We start from the raw sequence: 20,351 nt of genomic DNA, 5'->3' as shown, positions 1-20,351 counted from the left end.
AAGAGGTGGGAGGTGCGGGTGGGTGGGGAGAGGGTGGGTGGGGAGTGGGTGGGTGGGTGAGTGGGGAGAGGGTGGGAGGTGCGGGTGGGTGGGGAGAGGGTTGGTGGGTGGGTGGGTGGGTGGGGAGAGGTTGGGTGTGGGGAGAGGGTGGGGGGTGCGGGTAGGTGGGGAGAGGGTAGGAGGTGCGGGTGGGTGGGGAGAGGGTTGGTGGGGAGTGGGTTGGTGGGTGGGTGAGTGGGGAGAGGGTGGGAGGTGCGGGTGGGTGGGTGGGGAGAGTGTTGGTGGGGAGAGGGTGGGTGGGGAGAGGGTGGGAGGTGCGGGTGGGTGGGGAGTGGGTGGGTGGGTGGGGAGAGGGTGGGTGGGGAGTTGGTGGGTGGGGAGAGGGTGGGTGGGTGGGGAGAGGGTGGGTGGGGAGTTGGTGGGTGGGGAGAGGGTGGGTGGGTGGGGAGTTGGTGGGTGGGGAGTTGGTGGGTGGGGAGTGGGTTGGTGGGTGGGTGGGTGGGGAGAGTGTTGGTGGGGAGTGGAGAACCAGCTTGCCCTGTGTGTAACTGGTCCAACTCTCCCTGTGGTCCCTATGGTCCAGGTGATGTACACAGAGGTCAGGAGAGACAGAGTGGCTTCTCCCAGAGGAACGCAAGACCTTCTGTTTGACCTGAGTCACCGCGGCCAGGTTAGTACTGAGATGCTGGGGGTCTTTGGGTCACGTGGTCTTCAGGGGGAATCCACGCGAGGGGACACTCAAAACACTTTAACTCCCCATCCCATTCCCACACTGACCTTTCTGTCCTGGGCCTCCTCCACTGTCAGAGTGAGGCCCAGTGCAAATTGGAGGAACAGCACCTCATATTTCGCTTGGGCAGCTTACACCCCAGCGGTATGAACATTGATGTCTCCAACTTCAAGTAACCCCGCTTTCCCTCTCACACCGCTCCTCCCCCACCCTAGTCACCCTGCGAGTTTCACCGTCATTCAGCTTAGATTCACTGTTCATAACCCCCACGTATCACCTTCTCCACAGCCAACAATGAACCATTGTGGGCTCCACCTCTCCTTGATCATCCTTGCTAGCTTTGATTTGTTCTTTTCATACCTTTCATTCTTTTGTTCTTTGCACCTTTTTATACCTCTAGTTCCCCTTGATGCTCCCTAGTCTGTAAGAGGTCTCAACCAAAACCTCACCCATTCCTTCTCTCCAGAGTTGCTGCCTCGCCTATTCCTTCTCTCCAGACCCCACTGAGTTACTCCAGCATATTGTGTCCATCTGCAGTTATATAAGGCGTTAGTGAGGCCACATTGAGAGTATTGTGTTCAGTTTTGCTCACCATGTTATAGGAAAGATGTTGTCAAACTGGAAAGGGTGCAGAGAAAATTTGCAAGGATGTTGCCAGGACTCGAGGGCGTGAACTATAGGGAGAAGTTGAGCAGGCTGTGACTCTATTCCTTGGAGTGCTGGAGGATAAGGGGTGATCTTACAGAAATGTACAAAATCATGAGAGGAATAGATCGGGTGGATGCACAGAGTCTTGTGCCCAGAGTAGGGGAATTGAGAACCAGAGAACATATGTAGGTCACCTATAAGATCACCACTCATCCTTCTGTGCTCCAAAGTCCTAGCTTGCCCAACCTCTCCCTGTAGCTCAAGCCCTCGAGTCCTGGCAACATCCTCGTAAATCTTCTCTGCGCTCCTTCCAACTAGAAAAAGGTGTCAAAGGGTTTGAGGAGAAAGTTGAAGCCGGGCACAGGGGGAGGTGGAAGGGGGGGTGGGGGGTTATCATCCACGATCTGAACGGTGGATAAACTTGGTGACACAAGGAACTGCAGGTGCTGGAATCCAGAAACAAATACAAAGTGCTGGAGGAACTCGGGGGTCAGGCAGCATCTTAGAGGGAATGGACAGAGGACTTTGGGTTGGGACCCTCCTTCAGACTGATGGGGGATGGGGGGGGGGGACAGGACGAGAGGGGGGGTGGGACAAAGCCTGGAGGGTGATTGGTGGAATGTAGACACAAAATGCTGGAGTAACTCAGCGGGACAGGCAGCATCTATGGAGAGAAGGAATGGGTGACGTTGAGGGTCAAGACCCTTCTTCAGACTGAGAGTCAGGGGAGAGGGAAAGAGAAACGAGAGATATAGACGGTGATATGGGGAGATATAAAACAGATGAATGAATGATATGCAAAAGCGTAAGTAATAGGTTGGATACAGGTGGGGGAAGGGATGAATGGAGTGTGTTGTAATTTATCCTCCTCTTCTTGCAGGATCGGGTGAAGGATACGCAACCCTATGTAAGTGCCAGAGCAGAGAACACAGATCATGGGTCATACATCACAGAACATACATCATGGAACATGGAACATGGGTCAAGGATCATGGAACATGGATCATTAAACATGGATCATGGCATGGAATATCGATAATGAAACATGGAACATGGATCATGAAACATGGATCATGGATCATGGAACATGGATCATGGATCATGGAACATGGATCATGGATCATGGATCATGAAACATGGATCATGGAACATGGATCATGGATCATGGATCATGGATCATGGAACATGGATCATGGATCATGGATCATGGAACATGGATCATGGATCATGGATCATGGAACATGGAATGGGATGTGGATCATGAAACGGATCGTGAAACATGGAACATGGATCATGGATCATGGAATGTAAAACATGGATCATGACACTTGGATCATGGATCCTGGAACATGGAACAGAACACAGAACAGTACAGTACGGGAACAGGCCCTTCAGACCACAATGTCCGTGCGGTGTTAAACTAATCTCTGCCTGCACGTGATCCACATCCCTCCATTCCCTGCATATCCGTGTGCCCGTCTAAAAGCCTCTATTGTATTTCCTCCACCACCACCTCTAGCAGTGCGTTCCAGGCACCCACCACCCTCTGTGTAAATAATAACTTGCCCCGGACATCTCCTTTGAAATTTGCTCCCTTCACCTTAAATTTATGCCCTCTAGTCTTTGACATTTCCACTCTGACTGCCTACCTTATCTCTGCCTGTCATTATTTGAGACAATTCTATCAGGTCTCCCCTCAACCTCTAACACTCCAGAGAAAACGATCCTAATTTGTCTTCATTTTCAGTTTAGTTTATTGTCACGTGTACCGAGGTACAGTGAACAGCTTTTGTTGCGTGCTATCCAGCCCGCGGAAAGACAATACATGATTACAAACGAGCCGTCCACAGTGTACAGATACATGACAAGGTTAGCTCAAGGTAAAGCCAGCAAAATCCAATTAAAGATAGTCCAACCTCTCCTGGTAGCTAATACCGAAGGGCCTGTTTCCACGCTGTATTTCACTAAATTAAACTAAGCTGCAGAGGAAGTGCAAATAAAATAAAGTGCGAGGGTCAGAGCAAGGTAGGTTGGAAGATAGGGAAATTATCCTTAGATGGGGAGAGGTCCATCCAAGAGTCAGATAGCAGCGGGAAAGAAGCTGTTCTTGAATCTGGTGGGACGTAACGTGCCTTCAAGCTTTTGTGCGTTCCATTTTGGCCCCTCACTTCAGATCTTTGGTCTTTTGTCTTAACTCTAGACATTTGAGACACAGCGTGGAAACAGGCCCTTCGTCCCACTGAGTCTGCACCGACCAGCGATCACCCCATACCCTAACAATATCCTATACACACTTGGGACAAATTACACTTTTACCGAAGCCAAACCTGCACGTCTTTGGGATTCATTTTAGTTTAGTTTAGTTTAGTTTAGTTTAGAGATACAGCGTGGAAACAGGCCCATCGGCCAACCGAGTCCATGCCGGCCAGCGATCCCCGCATATAAACACTATCCTATACACACTTGGGACAATTTACAACTTTTACCCAGCCAATTAGCCTACAAACGTGTACGTCTTTGGAGTGTGGGAGGAAACCGGAGCACCAGGAGAAAACCCACGTGGTCACAGGGAGAACGCACAAACACCGTACAGACAGCACATGAGGTCAGGATCAAACCCGGGTCTCTGGCGCTGTGAGGCAGCAACTCTACCGCTGCGCCACTACTCTGTAACATGTGAATATGGAATAAGAGATCGTAGGGTAGGGAAAACAGGAAGGGGGTCGCCATTATGTGTTGTGCGGTGTGTACACTCCCCCAGCGTATCTGGGGCAGGTTAGTCTTGGTGTTGTATTGAACTTGCCCTCTCTGTCTACAGGAGGTGGTGGTGGGAGAACTGTTGCCCGGGACTACGTACCGTGTCTTGGTCAAAGCTCGTGGCGCGGCGGGGGATGGGCGCCCCAGCCCGCCGAAGAACGTGACTACCGAACCCCAAGGTAGGATGCCCCCCTCAAAACGTAAAACGTGTTTTCGAACGAGTGACCAAAGAGGTCGACGAGGGCAGCAGTAGATGTCGTGTACATGGATATCAATAAGGCGTTCGACAAGGTTCCGCATGGTAGGCTGCTCTGGAAGGTTAGATCGCATGGGATCCAAGGTGAGATAGCTGAATGGATAGAAAATTGGCTCCATGGAAGGAAGCAGAGGGTGATGGTGGAAGGTAGACAAAAATGCTGGAGAAACTCAGCGGGTGAGGCAGCATCTATGGAGCGAAGGAAATAGGCAACGTTTCGGTTCGAAACCCTTCTTCAGATGGTGGAAGGTTGCTTCTCGGACTGGAGGTCTGTGACTAGTGGTGGGCCTCAGGGTTCGGTGCTGGGCCCGTTACTGTTTGTCATCTACATCAATGATTTGGATGAGAACATACAGGGCAAGATTAGCAAGTTTGCTGATGATACAAAAGTGGGTGGTTTTGCAGACAGTGAAGATAGTTGTGAATGATTGCAGCAGGATCTGGATCGATTGGCCAGGTGGGCGGAGGAATGGTTGATGGAATTTAATACTGAGAAGTGTGAGGTGTTGCATTTTGGGAGCAATAACATGGACAGAACCTACACAGTGAACGGTAGGCCTCTGGAGAGTGTTGCAGAGCAGAGGGATCTAGGATCAAGATAGCGTGGTCAAAGGCTTTTGGCATATTGGCCTTCAACCAGTTTAAGAATAAGGGGTAAGCCATTTAGAACAGAGATGGGGAACAAAATTCCACACAGAGTCTGTGGAATTCTCTGCCTCAAAGGGCGGTGGAGGCCGGTTCTCTGGATACTTTCTAGAGAGAGCTAGATAGGTCTCTTAAAGATAGCAGAGTCAAGGGATATGGGGAGAAGGCAGGAACGGGGTACTGATTGGGGATGATCAGCCATGATCACATTGAATAACGGTGCTGGCTCAAGGGGCCGAAAGGCCTACTCCTGCATCCATTGTCCTCTGTCTATCAGTAGGAGTATTGAATATAGAAGTTGGGAGGTCATGTTGCTGTTGTATAAGACGTTGGTGAGGCTGCATTTACAGTATTGTGTTCTGTTTTGGACACCATGTTGTAGCAAAGGTTCTCACGATGGAAAGGGTGCAGAGAGGATGTTGCCAGGGTTCGATGGCCTGAGCTATAGGGAGAGCTCAACACGTTTAGAGGGATACGAGCCAAATGTGGGCAGGAGGGACTAGTGTAGATGGGGCATGTTGGTCGGTTGGGCCAAAGGGCCTGCTTCTGTGCTGTGTGTCTCTATGAGTGTGGGAAGGGGGCAGAGGCCATTCAGCCCGACATCTCCAGCCAGCACCAACCTCTCCCCGCTCCGCGTTCCACGTCCCCTCTACCCCTTGCCCCAATGAAGGTCAAACCAATAGCATTCTCAGGGGCAGGCAGAGACAGCCAGACCAGGACCCTGTGCTTGACCCTGAACCCTTGACCCCAAACCCCTGAACCTTAAACCTGGACCCTGGACTTGATTTGACTCTTGACTCTTGACCCTTGCCCCTTGACTCTTGACCTTGCTCCCTGGACCTTGGAGTATTGTCTTGACTCTTGAACCTGGGCTCGATCCTTGACCCTTGATGCATCACCCTTGACCCTGAACCCTGGAATCAACCCTTGACTCTTGACACTGGAATCTGGACGACACTTGACTCTTGACCCTGGACTCGACCCTTGACTTGACCTTGGAGCCTGGACTTGACCTCTGACTCTTGCCTTTGGAGCCAAGACTCCACCCTCGATCCTTGACCTTAAACTCGACCCTTGACTCTTGACCCTGCAGCCTGGACTCGACCTTTGATCCTTGAGCCCGGTCTTGGCTCCAGACTGGTCTCTTGGCAGATCACCTGGGATGAGGATGCCCAGCAGCGGAGGTTGGAGCTTGCCGATGGCCACTGGGCCACCCCTGGTCGGAGAGTGTCCGAGTCTCTGGCCGTCCGGCCGATGACCCTTCTGGCCCTTGTGTTCCTGCAGACCGCTGCTCGCCCCCAGACGCCCCGTCTAGACCAGAGGCCGCCGCCCTGTCTGACTCGGAGGTGGCCCTCTCGTGGAAGGCTGGCAGGAGCGCGGGGAGCTCTCCGCTCCTGCACTACACAGTGGAAGTGTCCCGGTGAGTGTGGGCCACAGAGGGGAAGATCCACGGATCTCAAGTGGGCAGAAAAATGGCAGATGGAGTTAAAGCAAGCGGGTCGTGTGCAGGGTTGCCAACTTTCTCACTCCCAAATAAGGGACAAAAGGTCAAAATCAGGGACAAATTCCCGACGATAGTTCGTTGACCGACTCGGCCGTGGCTGGGTGAATGATGAGTTGTCCCGGGTGCTGGACTGCACACAAAGCCCAGCCGGCGGGCCAGCTGAGGAGTTTTGGCCCAGCACCCCATCCAACTCATGAACCGATGATCGGCCATGAGAAGGAGGGGTGGTGGTGTCGGCGGTAAGTGAAGGTCCGAAGGTCGGACAACTGGCCGGGCTGCCGACCGACCGACGGGGCCACGGGCGAGGCGCTGCTGCTGCTGCTGCACTCCATGGGCTGCACTACGCCGGGACAAACCAATTTAGCCAAATATTCAGGATGTCCCGGCTAATACGGGGCAGTTGGCAACCCTAGTTGTGTGGCACTTTGAGAGGTTAAACGTAAAGGGTTTAATAAACAGTTATTGGAAAGAGAGACTTTATCATTTCCTGTTTCCTTAATAATCATTAGTTTTTTGCATATCGTCCATTCATTTGTTCTATATCTCTCTCCCTCTCCCCTAACTCTCAGTCTGACGAAGGATCACCCATTCCTTCTCTCCAGAGATGCTGTAGAGATCTCTGAGTTACTCTGAGTCAAAGAGCCCTTTGTGGTCTCTATTCGCTTTAAACCAGCATCGGCAGTTCCTTCCTGCACAGTTAATGGAAAGAACCGTGAACACTGTGGACAGCTTGATTGTAATCATGTGTTTAGGAAGGAACTGCAGATGCTGGTTAACACCAGAGACAGACACAAAATGCTGGAGTAACTCAGTGGGACAGGCAGCATCTCTGGAGACAAGGACGTTTTGGGTCGAGAAAACTTCTTCAGATTCGAACGCCACCCATTCCTTCTCTCCAGAGATGCTGCCTGTCGCGTTGGGTTACTCCAGCATTTTGTGCCTCTCTTGATTGTAATCACACTTAGTTTAGTTTGGTTTTTGTTTGAGTTTGAGTTTAGTTTAATTTAATTTATTGTCATGTGTACCGTAGCACAGTGAAAAGCGGAAAGACTATACATGATTACAATCGAGCCGTCCACAGTGTACAGATACTGGATAAAGGGAATACCATTTAGTGCAAGATAAAGCCCAGTAAAGTCCAATTAAAGATAGCGCGAGGGTCTCCAATGAGGTAGATGGGAGGTCAGGACCGCTCTCTAGTTGGTGCTAGGATGGTTCAGTTAGAGAGGATAACAGCTGGGAAGAAACTGTCCCTGAATCTGGAGGTGTGCGTTTTCACACTTCTGTACCTCTTGCCTGATGGGAGAGGGGAGAAGAGGGAGTGACCGGGATGAGACTGGTCATTGATGATACTGCTGGCCTTGCCGAGGCAGCGTGAGGTGTAGATGGAGTCAATGGAAGGGAGGTTGGTTTGTGTGATGGTATGGACGTTTCGCTGGTTCGTTAGCATGCAAAAATAGCTTTTCACTGCACCTCAGTACATGCGACAGTAATACTAAACTAAACTAAATAAACTAAACTGAACTGAACTACAGTAAAATAAATTGGACTGAGCTAACCTAAACTAAACTAAACTAAACTGAGCTAAGCTAAACTAAACCATGATCACAATGCTGATACTGCAGGCTCGAAGGACTAAATGGCCTCCTCCTGCACCTATTTTCTATGTTTCTATGTTTCTAAACTAAACTGAACTTAAACTAAACTAAACCGACTGAACAAGACTCAACTGTTATTTTTAGTTTATTTTAGAGATACAGCACGGAAACAGGCCCTTCGGCCCACGGGGCCCGCAGTGACCAGCGATCCCCGCACATTAACGCTATTGTATACCCACTCGGGACAATTTTTACATTTACCATGCCAACTGTACTAAACTGAGCTGACTGTTGTACTCAGTGCCTGGTCTGATGAAGCCAAGCATCCCGTATGCCTTGGTAATGAATCTCAGACAATGGTGCTTCAGTCCAAGGTCCCGGTCTCAAGTACTTCCTGAAGGGAGGGTCGAAGTCCTTTGCTCCTCTCAGTCTGTGCAGGAGCCCCTCGCCACCCCTCTGCCCCCCCCCTCACCCTCATCCCGTCTGGTGTTGGGAACAATCAGCCCCTTCTCTCCCAGGGAATGTGTTAATGGCAGCCCCATCCTGAGAGCCTGGACCACATCAATGGGCCTTGTTGGACGGACACAGGGGTCGTACATTCAGGCACCAAGCGGCTGCATTTGGACGGGCCTTGTGCCGCCGGAGGTTGACAGAGGGACCTCTGTGTTGGTTCAAGAGACAAGAGAGATAGAAAGAGAGAGTGGTGCAGAGGGAGAGGGGGGTCGCTGGATTAGGTCACAGTGCAGCAGCCAAGGGTGCAATTATCTAATAGAAACATAGAACATAGGTGCAGGAGTAGGCCATTCGGTCCTTCGAGCCTGCACCGCCATTCAATATGATCATGGCTGATCATCCAACTCAGTATCCTGTACCTGCCTTCTCTCCATACCCCCTGATCCCTTTAGCCACAAGGGCCACATCTAACTCCCTCTTAAATATAGCCAATGAACTGGCCTCAACTGCCTTCTGTGGCAGAGAATTCCAGAGACTCAACACTCTCTGTGTGAAAAATATTTTTCTCATCTCGGTCCTAAAAGATTTCCCCCTTATCCTTAAACTGTGACCCCTTGTTCTGGACTTCCCCAGCATCGGGAACAATCTTCCTGCATCCAGCCTGTCCAACCCCTTAAGAATTTTGTAAGTTTCTATATGATCCCCCCTCAATCTTCTAAATTCTAGCGAGTACAAGCCGAGTCTATCCAGTAATCTTTCCTCAGATTAGGTGACCAAAACTGTACGCAATACTCCAGGTGTGGTCTCACCAAGACCATGTACAACTGCAGTAGAACCTCCCTGCTCCTATACTCAAATCCTTTTGCTATGAATGCTAACCTACCATTCGCTTTCTTCACTGCCTGCTGCACCTGCATGCCTACTTTCAATGACTGGTGTACCATGACACCCAGGTCTCGTTGCATCTCCCCTTTTCCTAAACGGCCACCATTCAGATAATAGTCTACTTTCCTGTTTTTGCCACCAAAGTGGATAACCCCACATTTATCCACATTATACATGTTAATGTTCAAGAACTATGGAAATATCTGATGCTAGAGGAAATGGAGCAAAGATACACACAGAGTGCTGGAGTAACTCAGTGGGTCAGGTAGCATCCCTGAGAACATGGATAGGTGAAGTTTCGGGTTGGGACTCTTCTTCAGAAAAGGGTCTGAAGGAGGGTCTCGGCCCGAAACGTCACCTATTTCTTTTCACCAGAGATGCTGCCTGCCCCGTTGAGTTACTCCAGCACTCTGTGTCTATCTTCGGTATAAAGCAGCTTCTGCAGTTCATTGTCACACAGGGAATGGGGGATGTGGATTATGTGTATACAATCATCAAAGGAATAGAAAGGGTGAATGCACAGAGTCGTTGGTCGGCACGGTGGTGCAGCGGTAGAGTTGCTGCCCCACAGCGCCCGAGACCCGGGTTCGATCCTGACTACGGGTGCTTGTGTGTACTCAGTTTGTACGTTCTCCCTGTGACTGTATGGGTTTTCTCCGGGATCTGCAGTTTCCTGACCATTCACATTAGTTCTATCCTGCACACACCGGGAACAATTTACAGAAGCCAATTAACCGACAAACCGGCACGTCTTCGGAGTGTGGCGGGAAACCGGAGCGCCCGGAGAAAACCGTGGTGGACACAAGGGGAACGTGCAAACTCTGCACAGACAGCACCTGCACTCAGGATGGAACCCGGGTCTCTGATGCTGTGAGGCAGCAACTCTACAGCTGTGCCATTGGTCCTCCTGTCTCCCTCTCCCTCACCTCCACAGTTTACAATCTGGGAACAAAGCAAGTGAGCATAGACCAGATGATTAGCTTGCTGCTTAAGTCTTTAATTCTCCTGCCATCTGTTGGCAGTGACTTCCTGTGTAGTTGTGGCCCGGTGATGTTAAGTGTTGGTGACAGATTGGTGTCAGGGGTGCTGGACACAAAGATCCCCCCCCCCCCCCTCCCCCCCCCACCCCCTCACACCAGTGTGAGCTGCTGGGAGGATGCTATGGGGCTGCAGAGTGACTTGGATAGGTTGGGTGAGTGGGCAGAAGCATGGCAGATGCAGTATAATGTGGATAAATGTGAGGTTATCCACTTTGGTGGCAAGAACAGGAAGGCAGATTATTATCTGAATTATGTCAGATTAGGAAAAAGTGAGGTGCAACGAGACCTGGGTATTCTTACACATCAGTCACTGAAAGTAAACATGAAGGTACAGCAGGCAGTGAAGAAAGCTAATGGCATGTTGGCCTTCATAGCAAGAGGATTTGAGTTTAGGAGCAAGGAGGTACATCCTCAGTTGCACAGGGCCCCGGTGAGACCGCACCTGGAGTATTGTGTGCAGTTTTGGCCTACTACAGTAATTTGAGGAAGGACGTTCTTGCTATTGAGGGAGTGCAGCGTTGGTTCACCAGGTTAATTCCCGGGATGGCAGGACTGACGTATGATGAAAGAATGGGTCGGCTGGGCTTCTATTCGTTGGAATTTAGAAGGATGCGAGGGGATCTTATGCAAACAGATTCACCACCCTCTGACTAAAGAAATTCCTCCTCATCTCCTTTCTCGAGGTACGTCCTTTTATTCTGAGGCTGTGTGGTCTCTAGTCCTAGTGGAAACATTCTCTCCACATCCACTCTATCCTGGCCTTTCACTGTTCGTATGGGAGATTCCCAGCACAAAATCCCCCTAAGTCCCCTCAAGCTCTTTAGTCCCAGACTGCAGGATGTATTTGGATTAGGCTACAGGTTGGGACTTGGTGTCGGATTAATAGAAAGATACAGCACAGAAACAGATCCTTCGGCACTATCGAGTCCACACCGACCATCGATCACCCCATTCACACCAGTTCCACGTTATCCCGCTCTCTCATCCAAAGTACTTTTGGTACATTGGCCTTTATCAGTCAGATTCATCAGTGCAGAGGTTTGGAGGTCATGTTGCAGTTGTACAAGATATGGGTGAGGTCACATTCAGAACGTTGTGCTCAGTTTTGGCAGTATTTTTGTCAGGGGGTTTTCAGTTTTGCTCCCCTTGTTAGAGGAAAGATCTTGTCAAGCTGGAAAGGGTGCAGTGAAGATTTACGAGGATGTTGCCAGGACTCGAGGGCCTGAGCTATAGCGAGAGATTGGGCAGGCTAGGACTCTATTCCTTGGAGCGCAGGAGGATGAGGGGTAATCTTATAGAGATATCTAAAATGTTTCAGGGAAATAGATCGGGTGGATGCACAGAGACTTTTGTCCAGAGTAGGGGAATCAAGAACCAGAGGACATAGGTTTAAGGTGACGGGGGAAAGATTTATCAAGAGTCTGAGGGGCAAGATTTTTACACAAAGGGTAGTGGGTGTATGGAACAAGCTGCCGGAGGAGATAGTTGAGGCAGGGACTATCGCAACATTTAAAAATCATTTGGACAGGTACATGGCATAGGGCAGGACATGGATCAAACACAGGCAGGTGGGACTAATGTAGATAGGCCATAGGGCATGTTGGTCGGTGTGGGCAAGTTGAGCTGAAGGGCCTGTTTGTGTGCTGTGTAACCCGATGACTCTATGACACCTGGAGGGAACCCACACGGTCACGGGGAGAACGTGTCAACTCCACACAGGCAGCACTCCTGATCCCTGCAGAAAGTTTCAGAGCAACTCCCTGTCCTGGGACCAATCATGTTCCTCGCCCCTGAATGAAGCCAAAAGGAAAGTCCCGCAGATGCCGAAAATCCGAAATAAAATCAGGGAATAATCTTGGAAACACTTTGCAGGTCAGACAGCACCTGTGGAGAGGAGAGAGTGTGACAAGGCTTCAAATGAGCTTGATATTTAATTTGGGATTTTATTTTATTCAGGATTAGATGACAGATATTCTCTCTCTCTTTACTCCCCAGGTAGACAAAATTGCTGGAGAAACTCAGCGGGTGCGGCAGCATCTATGGAGCGAAGGAAATAGGCAACGTTTCAGGCCGAAACTCTTCTTCAGACTGGTTTCGGCCCAAAACATTGCCTATTTCCTTCGCTCCATAGATGCTGCCGCACTCGCTGGGTTTCTCCAGCAATTTTGTCTACCTTCGATTCTCCAGCATCTGCAGTGCCTTCTTGAACTCATTACTCCCCACCCTGTTTCTCCCCCTTCTCTTTCTGTCATTCCCCCCCCCCCTCCCCCCCGCCCCCACCTCTCTAACTTTCTCTCCTACCACTTTCCCCCATCTCAGCTTCCTCCTCTCTTTTTCCTCCTTTTCCCCCTCACTCTCTCCTCCCTCCTCAGCTTCCCCTCTTTCCCTTTCTTCTCTCCTTCCCCTTTCTCCCTCTCCCTCTTCCTCCTCTCTTTCTTCTCCCCACTTTCTCTCTCTCTCTCCCCACTACCGCCCTCCTCCCTTCTCTCTCCCCTTTCCCCTATTCCTCTCTCCTCACCTCCTCCTCCCTCCCTCTCCTCCCCTCCACCCTCCCTCTCTCCCGTCCACCCTCCCTCTCTTCCCACCACCCTCCCTCTCTCCCCTCTCTCCCCCCTTTCCACCCCTCTTTCTCTCCCCTCTCCCCTTCTCCCCTTCTCCCCCTCTTTCTCCTCTCCCCCTCTTCCCCTCTTCCTGTCTCCCCATCTTCCCCTATTCCCCCTCTCCTCTTCCCCTCTCCCTCCTTCTTCCCCCTTCCCCTTTCCCCCTCTCTCTACCCCTCTCTCAGTCTCCCATTCCCCCACCCCCTTGCCCGTTGTTATATTGGGCTGAGCTGCGTGTACTAGTAGTTGCTAACATCCCCCTGTCCCGGTGTCTGCAGGTCGGTGTGGAACGGGAGCTGGGAGTTGCTGGGGGATCGTGTCCGTGCGGAGTCCCTGGTGATCCGGGGGCTGGAGGCCGGGGTCTGGCACCAGTTTGCAGTGCGGGCCGTCAACACCCACGGCTCCAGCCCTCTCAGCGAGCCCAGTAACCGGGTCAGAACCCTGGGTGAGTACGGGGGAGAGAAGGGGGGGATGAGGGGAGTAAACCAAGAGCATGACCTCCAGGGGCAGGTTGGGGCTTTTACTGCAGGCTTTGCGGGCCTGTACCTCAGGTTTTGCGGCCTTACTGCCTGTACCTCAGGCCTTATGGTCTTTACTACATGCCTTAGCCTCAAAGCCTGAGGTACAGGCCGCAAAGCCTGCAGTGAAGGCCCCAACCTGCCTCTGGAGGTTAAGCTCTTTACTTTAAGCCTTGGGCCTGTACTCCAGGCCGTGGGTTCTGTATTTCTGGCCTTGGGGCTTATAATTCAGGTGTTCCGGCCTTTACTACAGCCTTTGTGGTCTTTATTTCAACCCAGAATCTGTAATTCAGGCATTCTGGCCTTTACTTCAGGCTTTGGGGCCTTCCCTGAAAAGGCCTTTCGACAGCCCAAGCCACTGAGAAGAGGCCTCAAGAGGTTTGATCTCTTGGATGTAAAATTGGACAACTGAAATATCCTCTTGGATAACAAAAGCTCAGAGGCCACTCAGAGAACATAGAACAGTACAGCACAGGAACAGGCCCTTTGGCCCACAATGTCTATGCCGAACATGATGCCAAGACCAACTGTTATCGGCCTGTATGTGATCCGTATCCCTCCATTCCCTGCATATGCATGTGCCTGTCTAAAAGCCTCTTAAACACCACTATCGTATCTGCCTCCACCATCACCCCTGGCAGCGCGTACCAGGCACCCACCACCCTCTGTGTAAAAAATCTTGCCCCGCACATCTCCTTTAAACTTTTCCCCCCTCTCACCTTAAAGCTGTGTTCTCTAGTGTTTGACATTTCCATCCTGAGAAAAAGGTTGTGACAATTTTGGTCAGGACACTTTAATTTAGTTTAGTTTAGAGATAGAGTGTGGAAACAGGCCCTTCGGCCCACCGAGTCCGTGCTGACCAGCGATCACCCCGTACACTAGCACTATCCTACACACACTAGGGACAATTTACAATCTTTACCGAGGCCAATTAACCTACAAACCTGCACGTGTTTGTAGTGTGGGAGGAAACCGGAGCACCCGGAGGAAACCCACACGGTCACGGGGAGAACGTGCAAACTCCGTACAGGCAGCACCCGCAGTCAGGATGGAACCTGAGTCTCTGGCGCTGTGAGGCAGCAGCTCTACCGCTGCGCCACCGTGCCACACAAAACGAAGAGAAGGGGAACCAGAATCAAAAACCCTCCCTCACCTGTTTCCATCTATCACTTGCCCTGGCACCTTTATCCTTCGCCTATCCATGTTCTCCAGAGATGCTTTCTCTGGAAGAAATTAATTTATAGGGAAATAGAAGGAAAATGAAAAGCAGAGACTTCGCAGGTTTGCTTCAAGAGATTTATCGCATGATATCGGGGAGAAATGGCGGAAGTTAATTGCTCACCAGTTCTCTGACTTAGCAGAATTAGCCGACAGTTATACTGTGCAATAAACAACTTTTGTTTTTTGTTAGATGCAACTATGCGAAAATATACTCTCTACTACATGGATACCAATTATTTCATTAGTCATAGCATACTTTCTATTTGTGTTAATCTTATTCAACAACAAATGGTTAATACAAGTCAAACACAATACAAGGGCATTTTGATATTATTCTATCTCACTCTCCAAGCAGACCCCTCTCCGAGCCATTCATAAGCCCCTATATGCAGCAACATATCTATGCTACTAGCGGTAGGGGGCTCGGGTGGTCTACCCAGCTTGACATTCCATCTCCTATTGTAATCCAGCAATCTGTAACTTTCCACTGGGAAACAAGCTTCCTTATCTCTGTCCTCATTTTGTTATGTTTACATTCACCATTCAATACATTCCCAGACAAGAGGTAAAACGTCTCAATCTTATTTTTCTGATTCTCATGATCCTCTTCGGCACCTGGTCAACGAGCTATGCCAATTGCCACACCCGCACACCCTTTTAGTTCATTCCGATTAAAATTAAGTAAGAAAGGATTTTAATTTTTTCTTCCACACTGCCTGACCCGCTGAGTTACTCCAGCACTCTGTGAAACGTCACCTATCCATGTTCTCCACAGATGCTGGCCTGACCCGCTGAGTTACTCCAGCACTCTGTGAAACGTCACCTATCCATGTTCTCCACAGATGCTGCCTGACCCGCTGAGTTACTCCAGCACTCTGTGCATTTTTATTGTAAACCAGCATCTGCATTTCTTTATTTCTCTAAACCATCTTAACATCCTATCAGTTTAGTTTAGTTTATTGTCACGTGTACCGAGGTACAGTGAAAAGCTTGTTTGTTGCGTGCTATCCAGTCAGTAGAAAGACTACACATGATTACAATCGAGCCGCCCACAGTGCACGGATACAGGATAAAGGGAATAATGTTTAGTGCAAGATAAAGTCCAGTAGAATTCGATTAAAGATAGTCCGAGGGTCTCTAATGAGGTAGATGGGATGTCAGGACCGCTCTCTAGTTGGTGGTAGGATAGTTCAGTTGCCTGATTACAGCTGGGAACAAACTGTCCCTGAATCTGGAGGTGTGCGTTCGTTTTCACACTTCTGTACCTCTCGTCTGATGGGAGAGGGGAGGGGAGTGACCGGGGTGGGACTGGTCCTTGATGATGCTGCTGGCCTTGCCGAGGCAGCGTGAGGTGTAGATGGAGTCAATGGAAGGGAGGTTGGTTTGTGTGAGCTGGGGGTCTGGGCTGGGGGGGAAGAGGGAGGAATTGTGGGGGGGGGGGGGGGGGGAGAGGTTGTGGTTTATGCTGATGGATTGCCTCTCTCTCCTCCACACCCCCTTCCTCCCGGACGGGGCAGCGAAGAGTTTGGGGCTGGGCCAGCGAGCGTTCCGTTACGAGGTCGACCCTGGGAAGCGGTTCTCAGGTAACAATCCCACCCTCTGGTCACCTGCCCCCCGCCCGCACCCTACACACACCAGGGACAATTTACAGCTATCACCAAACCTACAGACCTGCACGTCTCTGGAGTGTGGGAGGAAACCAGAGCACCCGGAGAAAACCCGCACAGGTCACAGGGAGAACATGCAAACTCCGTACAGACAGCACCCGTAGTCAGGATCGAACCGGGGTCTCCGGCACTGGAAAAATACAACTCTGCCACTGTGCCTCTTCCACCTCTCTCTATCCCCCTCTCCCCCTCTCCCCCTCTCCCTACCCCTGGGGCAATATTGAGCAGACCTTGAGAGGCATGGACTCTGTAACGTTCCCTAGCCCCCCCCCCTCCCCCACAATCTCTGTGTTGGGACCTTGTGGCCTTTGATCTAACTTCCCACTTCCATCTGGGCACTGAATCTATTATTAGTTTGCTCCATTTCCTCCTCTCGCTGTTCAGCGGAAAAAGCCGAAGGAAGTGTCTGGCCTCTCGGTGATCCTCGCCCTTCCTCCCCCCCCCCCCGTCCCAACTTCCTCCTCAACGTGCCGACATCTCTTGCTGTTGCGGAGGGCAACAATGGAGGGAGGGAAGGAGAGGGAGAGAGCGAGAGAGAGAGAGAGAAAGACACAGGGAGGGAAAGAGAAAGAGAGAGGGGGAAAGAGAGGGAGGGAAGGGGGGATAGGGAAGGGAGGGGAGAGTGGGAGAAAGTGAGAGAGAGGTGTGAGAGGGAAAACAGGGAGGGAGGGAGGGGAAGAGGGAGGGAAAGGTGAGAGTGGGAGAATGACACAGGGAGGATAGAGAAGGAGGGAGAGAGAGAGAGAGAATGAATGAATGAATGAATGAATGAATGAATAAATGAATGAATGAATGAATGAATGAATGAATGAATGAATGAATGAATGAATGAATGAATGAATGAGCCACATACGGGCAAATGGATCCAGCTCAGTGTAGATGGACCGTCTTGGTTGCCATTGGACTAGTTGGGCTGAAGGGCCTGCCTCTGAGCAGTACGAGTCTGGCCACTTGGGATTTCTCCAGTTGCTCCAGTTTCCTCCCACATCCCAAAGATGTACATGTTTGCAGATTAATTGGCTTCTGTAAATTGTCCTCAGTGTGTAGGATAGTGTTGGTCAGTACGGACACGGTGGGCCGAAGGGCCCGTTTCTGTGCTGTATCTTCAGTTTAGAGATACAGTGCGGAAACATGCCCTTCGGCCCACCACGTCCTTGGTGACCAGAGATCCCCACGCACACTATCCTACACACATACCAGGGACAATTTGTCCATTAGTTGCAACAAATCCAATTATCCGACAAACCCGCACGTCTTTGGAGTGTGGGAAGGAAACCGGATCATCCGGAGAAAACCCACGCGGTCACAGGGAGAACGTACAACCTCCATACAGACGGCACCTGTAGTCAGGATCGCACCCGTTTTTCTGGCGCTGTGAGGCAGCAACTCTACCGCTGCGCCACCGTGCCATGTCTCTGGTCTAAAGTCTAAACTTGTAGATGGAGTTGGAGCTGAATTTGGCCACACAGTCATGAGTGTGTAGAGGGTTCTGAGAACACTAGGAAGTACAATGGCATCTGGGGGTCCTTGTTCATCAGTCAATGAAAGTAAGCATGCAGGTACAGCAGGCAGTGAAGGAAGCGAATGGCATGTTGGCCTTTACAACAAGAGGAATTGAATATAGGAGCAAAGAGGTCCTTCTGCAGTTGTACAGAGCCCTAGTGCGACCACACCTGGAGTATTGTGTACAGTTTTGGTCCCCTAATTTAAGGAAGGACATTCTTGCTATTGAGGGAGTGCAGCGTAGGTTTACAAGGTTAATTCCCGGGATGGCGGGACTATCATATGCTGAGAGAATGGAGCAGCTGGGCTTGTATTCTGGAGTTTAGAAGGATGAGAGGTTATATCAATGAAACATATAACATTGTTAAAGGTTTGGACACGCTAGAGATAGGAAACATGTTCCCGATGTTGGGGGAGTCCAGAACCAGGGGCCACAGTTTAAAAACAAGGAGTAAGCCATTTAGAACAGAGACGAGAAAACACTTTTTCTCACAGAGAGTTGTGAGTCTGTGGAATTCTCTGCCCCAGAGGGCGGTGGAGGTTGGTTCTCTGGTTCTCTGGATACTTTCAAGAGAGCTAGATAGGGCTCTTAAAGATAGCGGAGTCAGGGGATATGGGGAGAAGGCAGAAACGGGGTACTGATTGGGGGTCATCAGCCATGATCACATTGAATGGCGGTACTGGCTCAAAGGGCCGAACAGCCTACTCCTGCACTTATTGTCCATTGTCTATAACACATCCTTGCAGGACACTGGGAGGGTGAGTTATTCATTGGTCCGCACTGATTGTACTTGCTGGAGTTTAGAAGGATGAGGGGGTACCTCATTGAAACTTATCGAATAGTGAAAGGTTTGGATGTGGACTAGACATCACAGCCACGGAATAAATGGATGTTCCTTTAGACAGGAGATGAGGGGGAATTTCTTCAGTCATAGGGTGGTGAATCTGGGGAATTCCTTGCCACAGAAGGTTGCACAGACTAAGTGAATGGATATATTTAAGGCAGAGATGGATAGATTCTTGATTAGTACGGGTGTCAGGGATTATGGGGAGAAGGCAGGAGAATGGGGTTAGGAGGGAGAGATAGATCAGCCATGATTGATTGGCGGAGTAGATGTGACGGGCTGAATGGCCTAATTCTGCTCCTTATGTCTTTAGGAGATGATAGCGGTGTGTGGGTCAGGAGGTCGCGAGGGAGGGGGAGATATGTGACGGGGGAGGGGCGAGGGGCGAGGAACAAGGGGAGAGAGGGGGGTAGGGGGTGAGTAGGGAGGTATGAGAGTGAGGGGAGAGGGGGTGAGGGGAGGGGAGAGGTGGTGGGGTGAGGGGAGGGGAGAGGGGGTGGGATGAGAAGAGGGGAGAGGGGTGAGGATGGAGGGAAGGGGGAGAGGGGGCAGAGGGAGGGGGAGAGGGGGTGACAGATGGAATGGGGAGAGGGGGTGAGTGGAGGGGAAGAGGGTGTTGAAGGGGGGTTAGGGTGTGTTGCGTTTTTTGTGGGGTGGGGGAGTTGAGTTGAGAGTGCCGCTTCCCTTTCCCTCCTCTCTAACGCCTCAGGCTCGGAAGAGACGGGGAGTGGACATTCCGGGCGGCGTTCTGAGATGGGAAAGGAGAGATAGGGGGGAGTGGGGAGCGGTGTGGTCGCGCCTCGGGGAAGAATCCCCCACCCTCTGAGGTAGGGTGCAATGAGGTGACTTGTGATGTGCGGGGTGGGAGGGAGTGGGGGGGGGGAGGGGGTGTGGGGGAGGGGGAGGGTCGGTGGGTAGGTAGTTTTGTGCGAGGGGAGAAGGGATGGAGGAGACCTATGACTGGGGGGTGGTGGGCGCCCCCTTAGTCTCTCCATCACCCTCCCCCCTTTCGCTCTCCCCCTTACTCTCTCGCTCTCTCTTTCCCTCTCATTCTCGCTTTCTCTCTCTCTCCCTCTCTATCTCTCTATATATCTATCTTGCTCTCACTCCCTTCCCTCTCTCTGGTTCTGTCTCGCTCTCCCTCACACTCTCTCCCACTTTCTCTCTTACCCCCACCTCCCTCTTTCTTCCCCTCTCTCCCTCATCCCCCTCTCGCTACTTCTCCCTCTCCATCTCGCTCTTTCTCTCTCTCTCTCTCTCTCGCTCTCTCTCGCTCTCTCTATCTCGCCTAGAGATGCCTGCTAACCCTGATGATCTATTTCCATTCCTTCAGTAGAACGTAATGGAGTGCTTCCCCACATCCAAGATGCCATCTAAATGTCGTTTTTTGTCCTCTCCTCCCCTCCCCTCCCCTCCTTCCCACTCCACTCCCCTCTCTCCCCTCCACTCACTGCCCTCTCCTCCTCTCCTGTTCCATCCCC

The 20,351-nt window shown here is 51.0% G+C and overlaps 1 protein-coding gene across 1 annotated transcript; it reads left to right on the top strand.

Moving 5' to 3' along the window:
- Positions 1–574: 574 nt before the first annotated feature.
- On the top strand, positions 575–19,641 carry LOC116970368 (pikachurin-like). Its single transcript, XM_033017028.1, has 7 exons — positions 575–670; positions 2,259–2,285; positions 4,197–4,314; positions 6,321–6,456; positions 13,395–13,561; positions 16,370–16,438; positions 19,580–19,641. Exons 1-7 carry the CDS (start codon positions 575–577, stop codon positions 19,639–19,641), a joined length of 675 nt encoding a protein of 224 aa, XP_032872919.1.
- Positions 19,642–20,351: the final 710 nt, after the last annotated feature.

The sequence above is a fragment of the Amblyraja radiata genome, unplaced genomic scaffold (assembly GCF_010909765.2).
Source record: "Amblyraja radiata isolate CabotCenter1 unplaced genomic scaffold, sAmbRad1.1.pri scaffold_801_ctg1, whole genome shotgun sequence".
In the NCBI taxonomy this organism is placed as follows: domain Eukaryota; kingdom Metazoa; phylum Chordata; class Chondrichthyes; order Rajiformes; family Rajidae; genus Amblyraja; species Amblyraja radiata.
This window is presented reverse-complemented; position numbering and strand designations above follow the sequence as displayed.

Bases quoted from the DNA above. Each gene is read 5' to 3' on its own strand.
- LOC116970368 (XM_033017028.1), top strand. From the start codon at position 575: ATGGTCCAGGTGATGTACACAGAGGTCAGGAGAGACAGAGTGGCTTCT. The intron at 13,562-16,369 runs GTGAGTACGGGG...TCCCGGACGGGG, and splicing joins TAACCGGGTCAGAACCCTGG to CAGCGAAGAGTTTGGGGCTG. The intron at 16,439-19,579 runs GTAACAATCCCA...CTAACGCCTCAG, and splicing joins CCCTGGGAAGCGGTTCTCAG to GCTCGGAAGAGACGGGGAGT.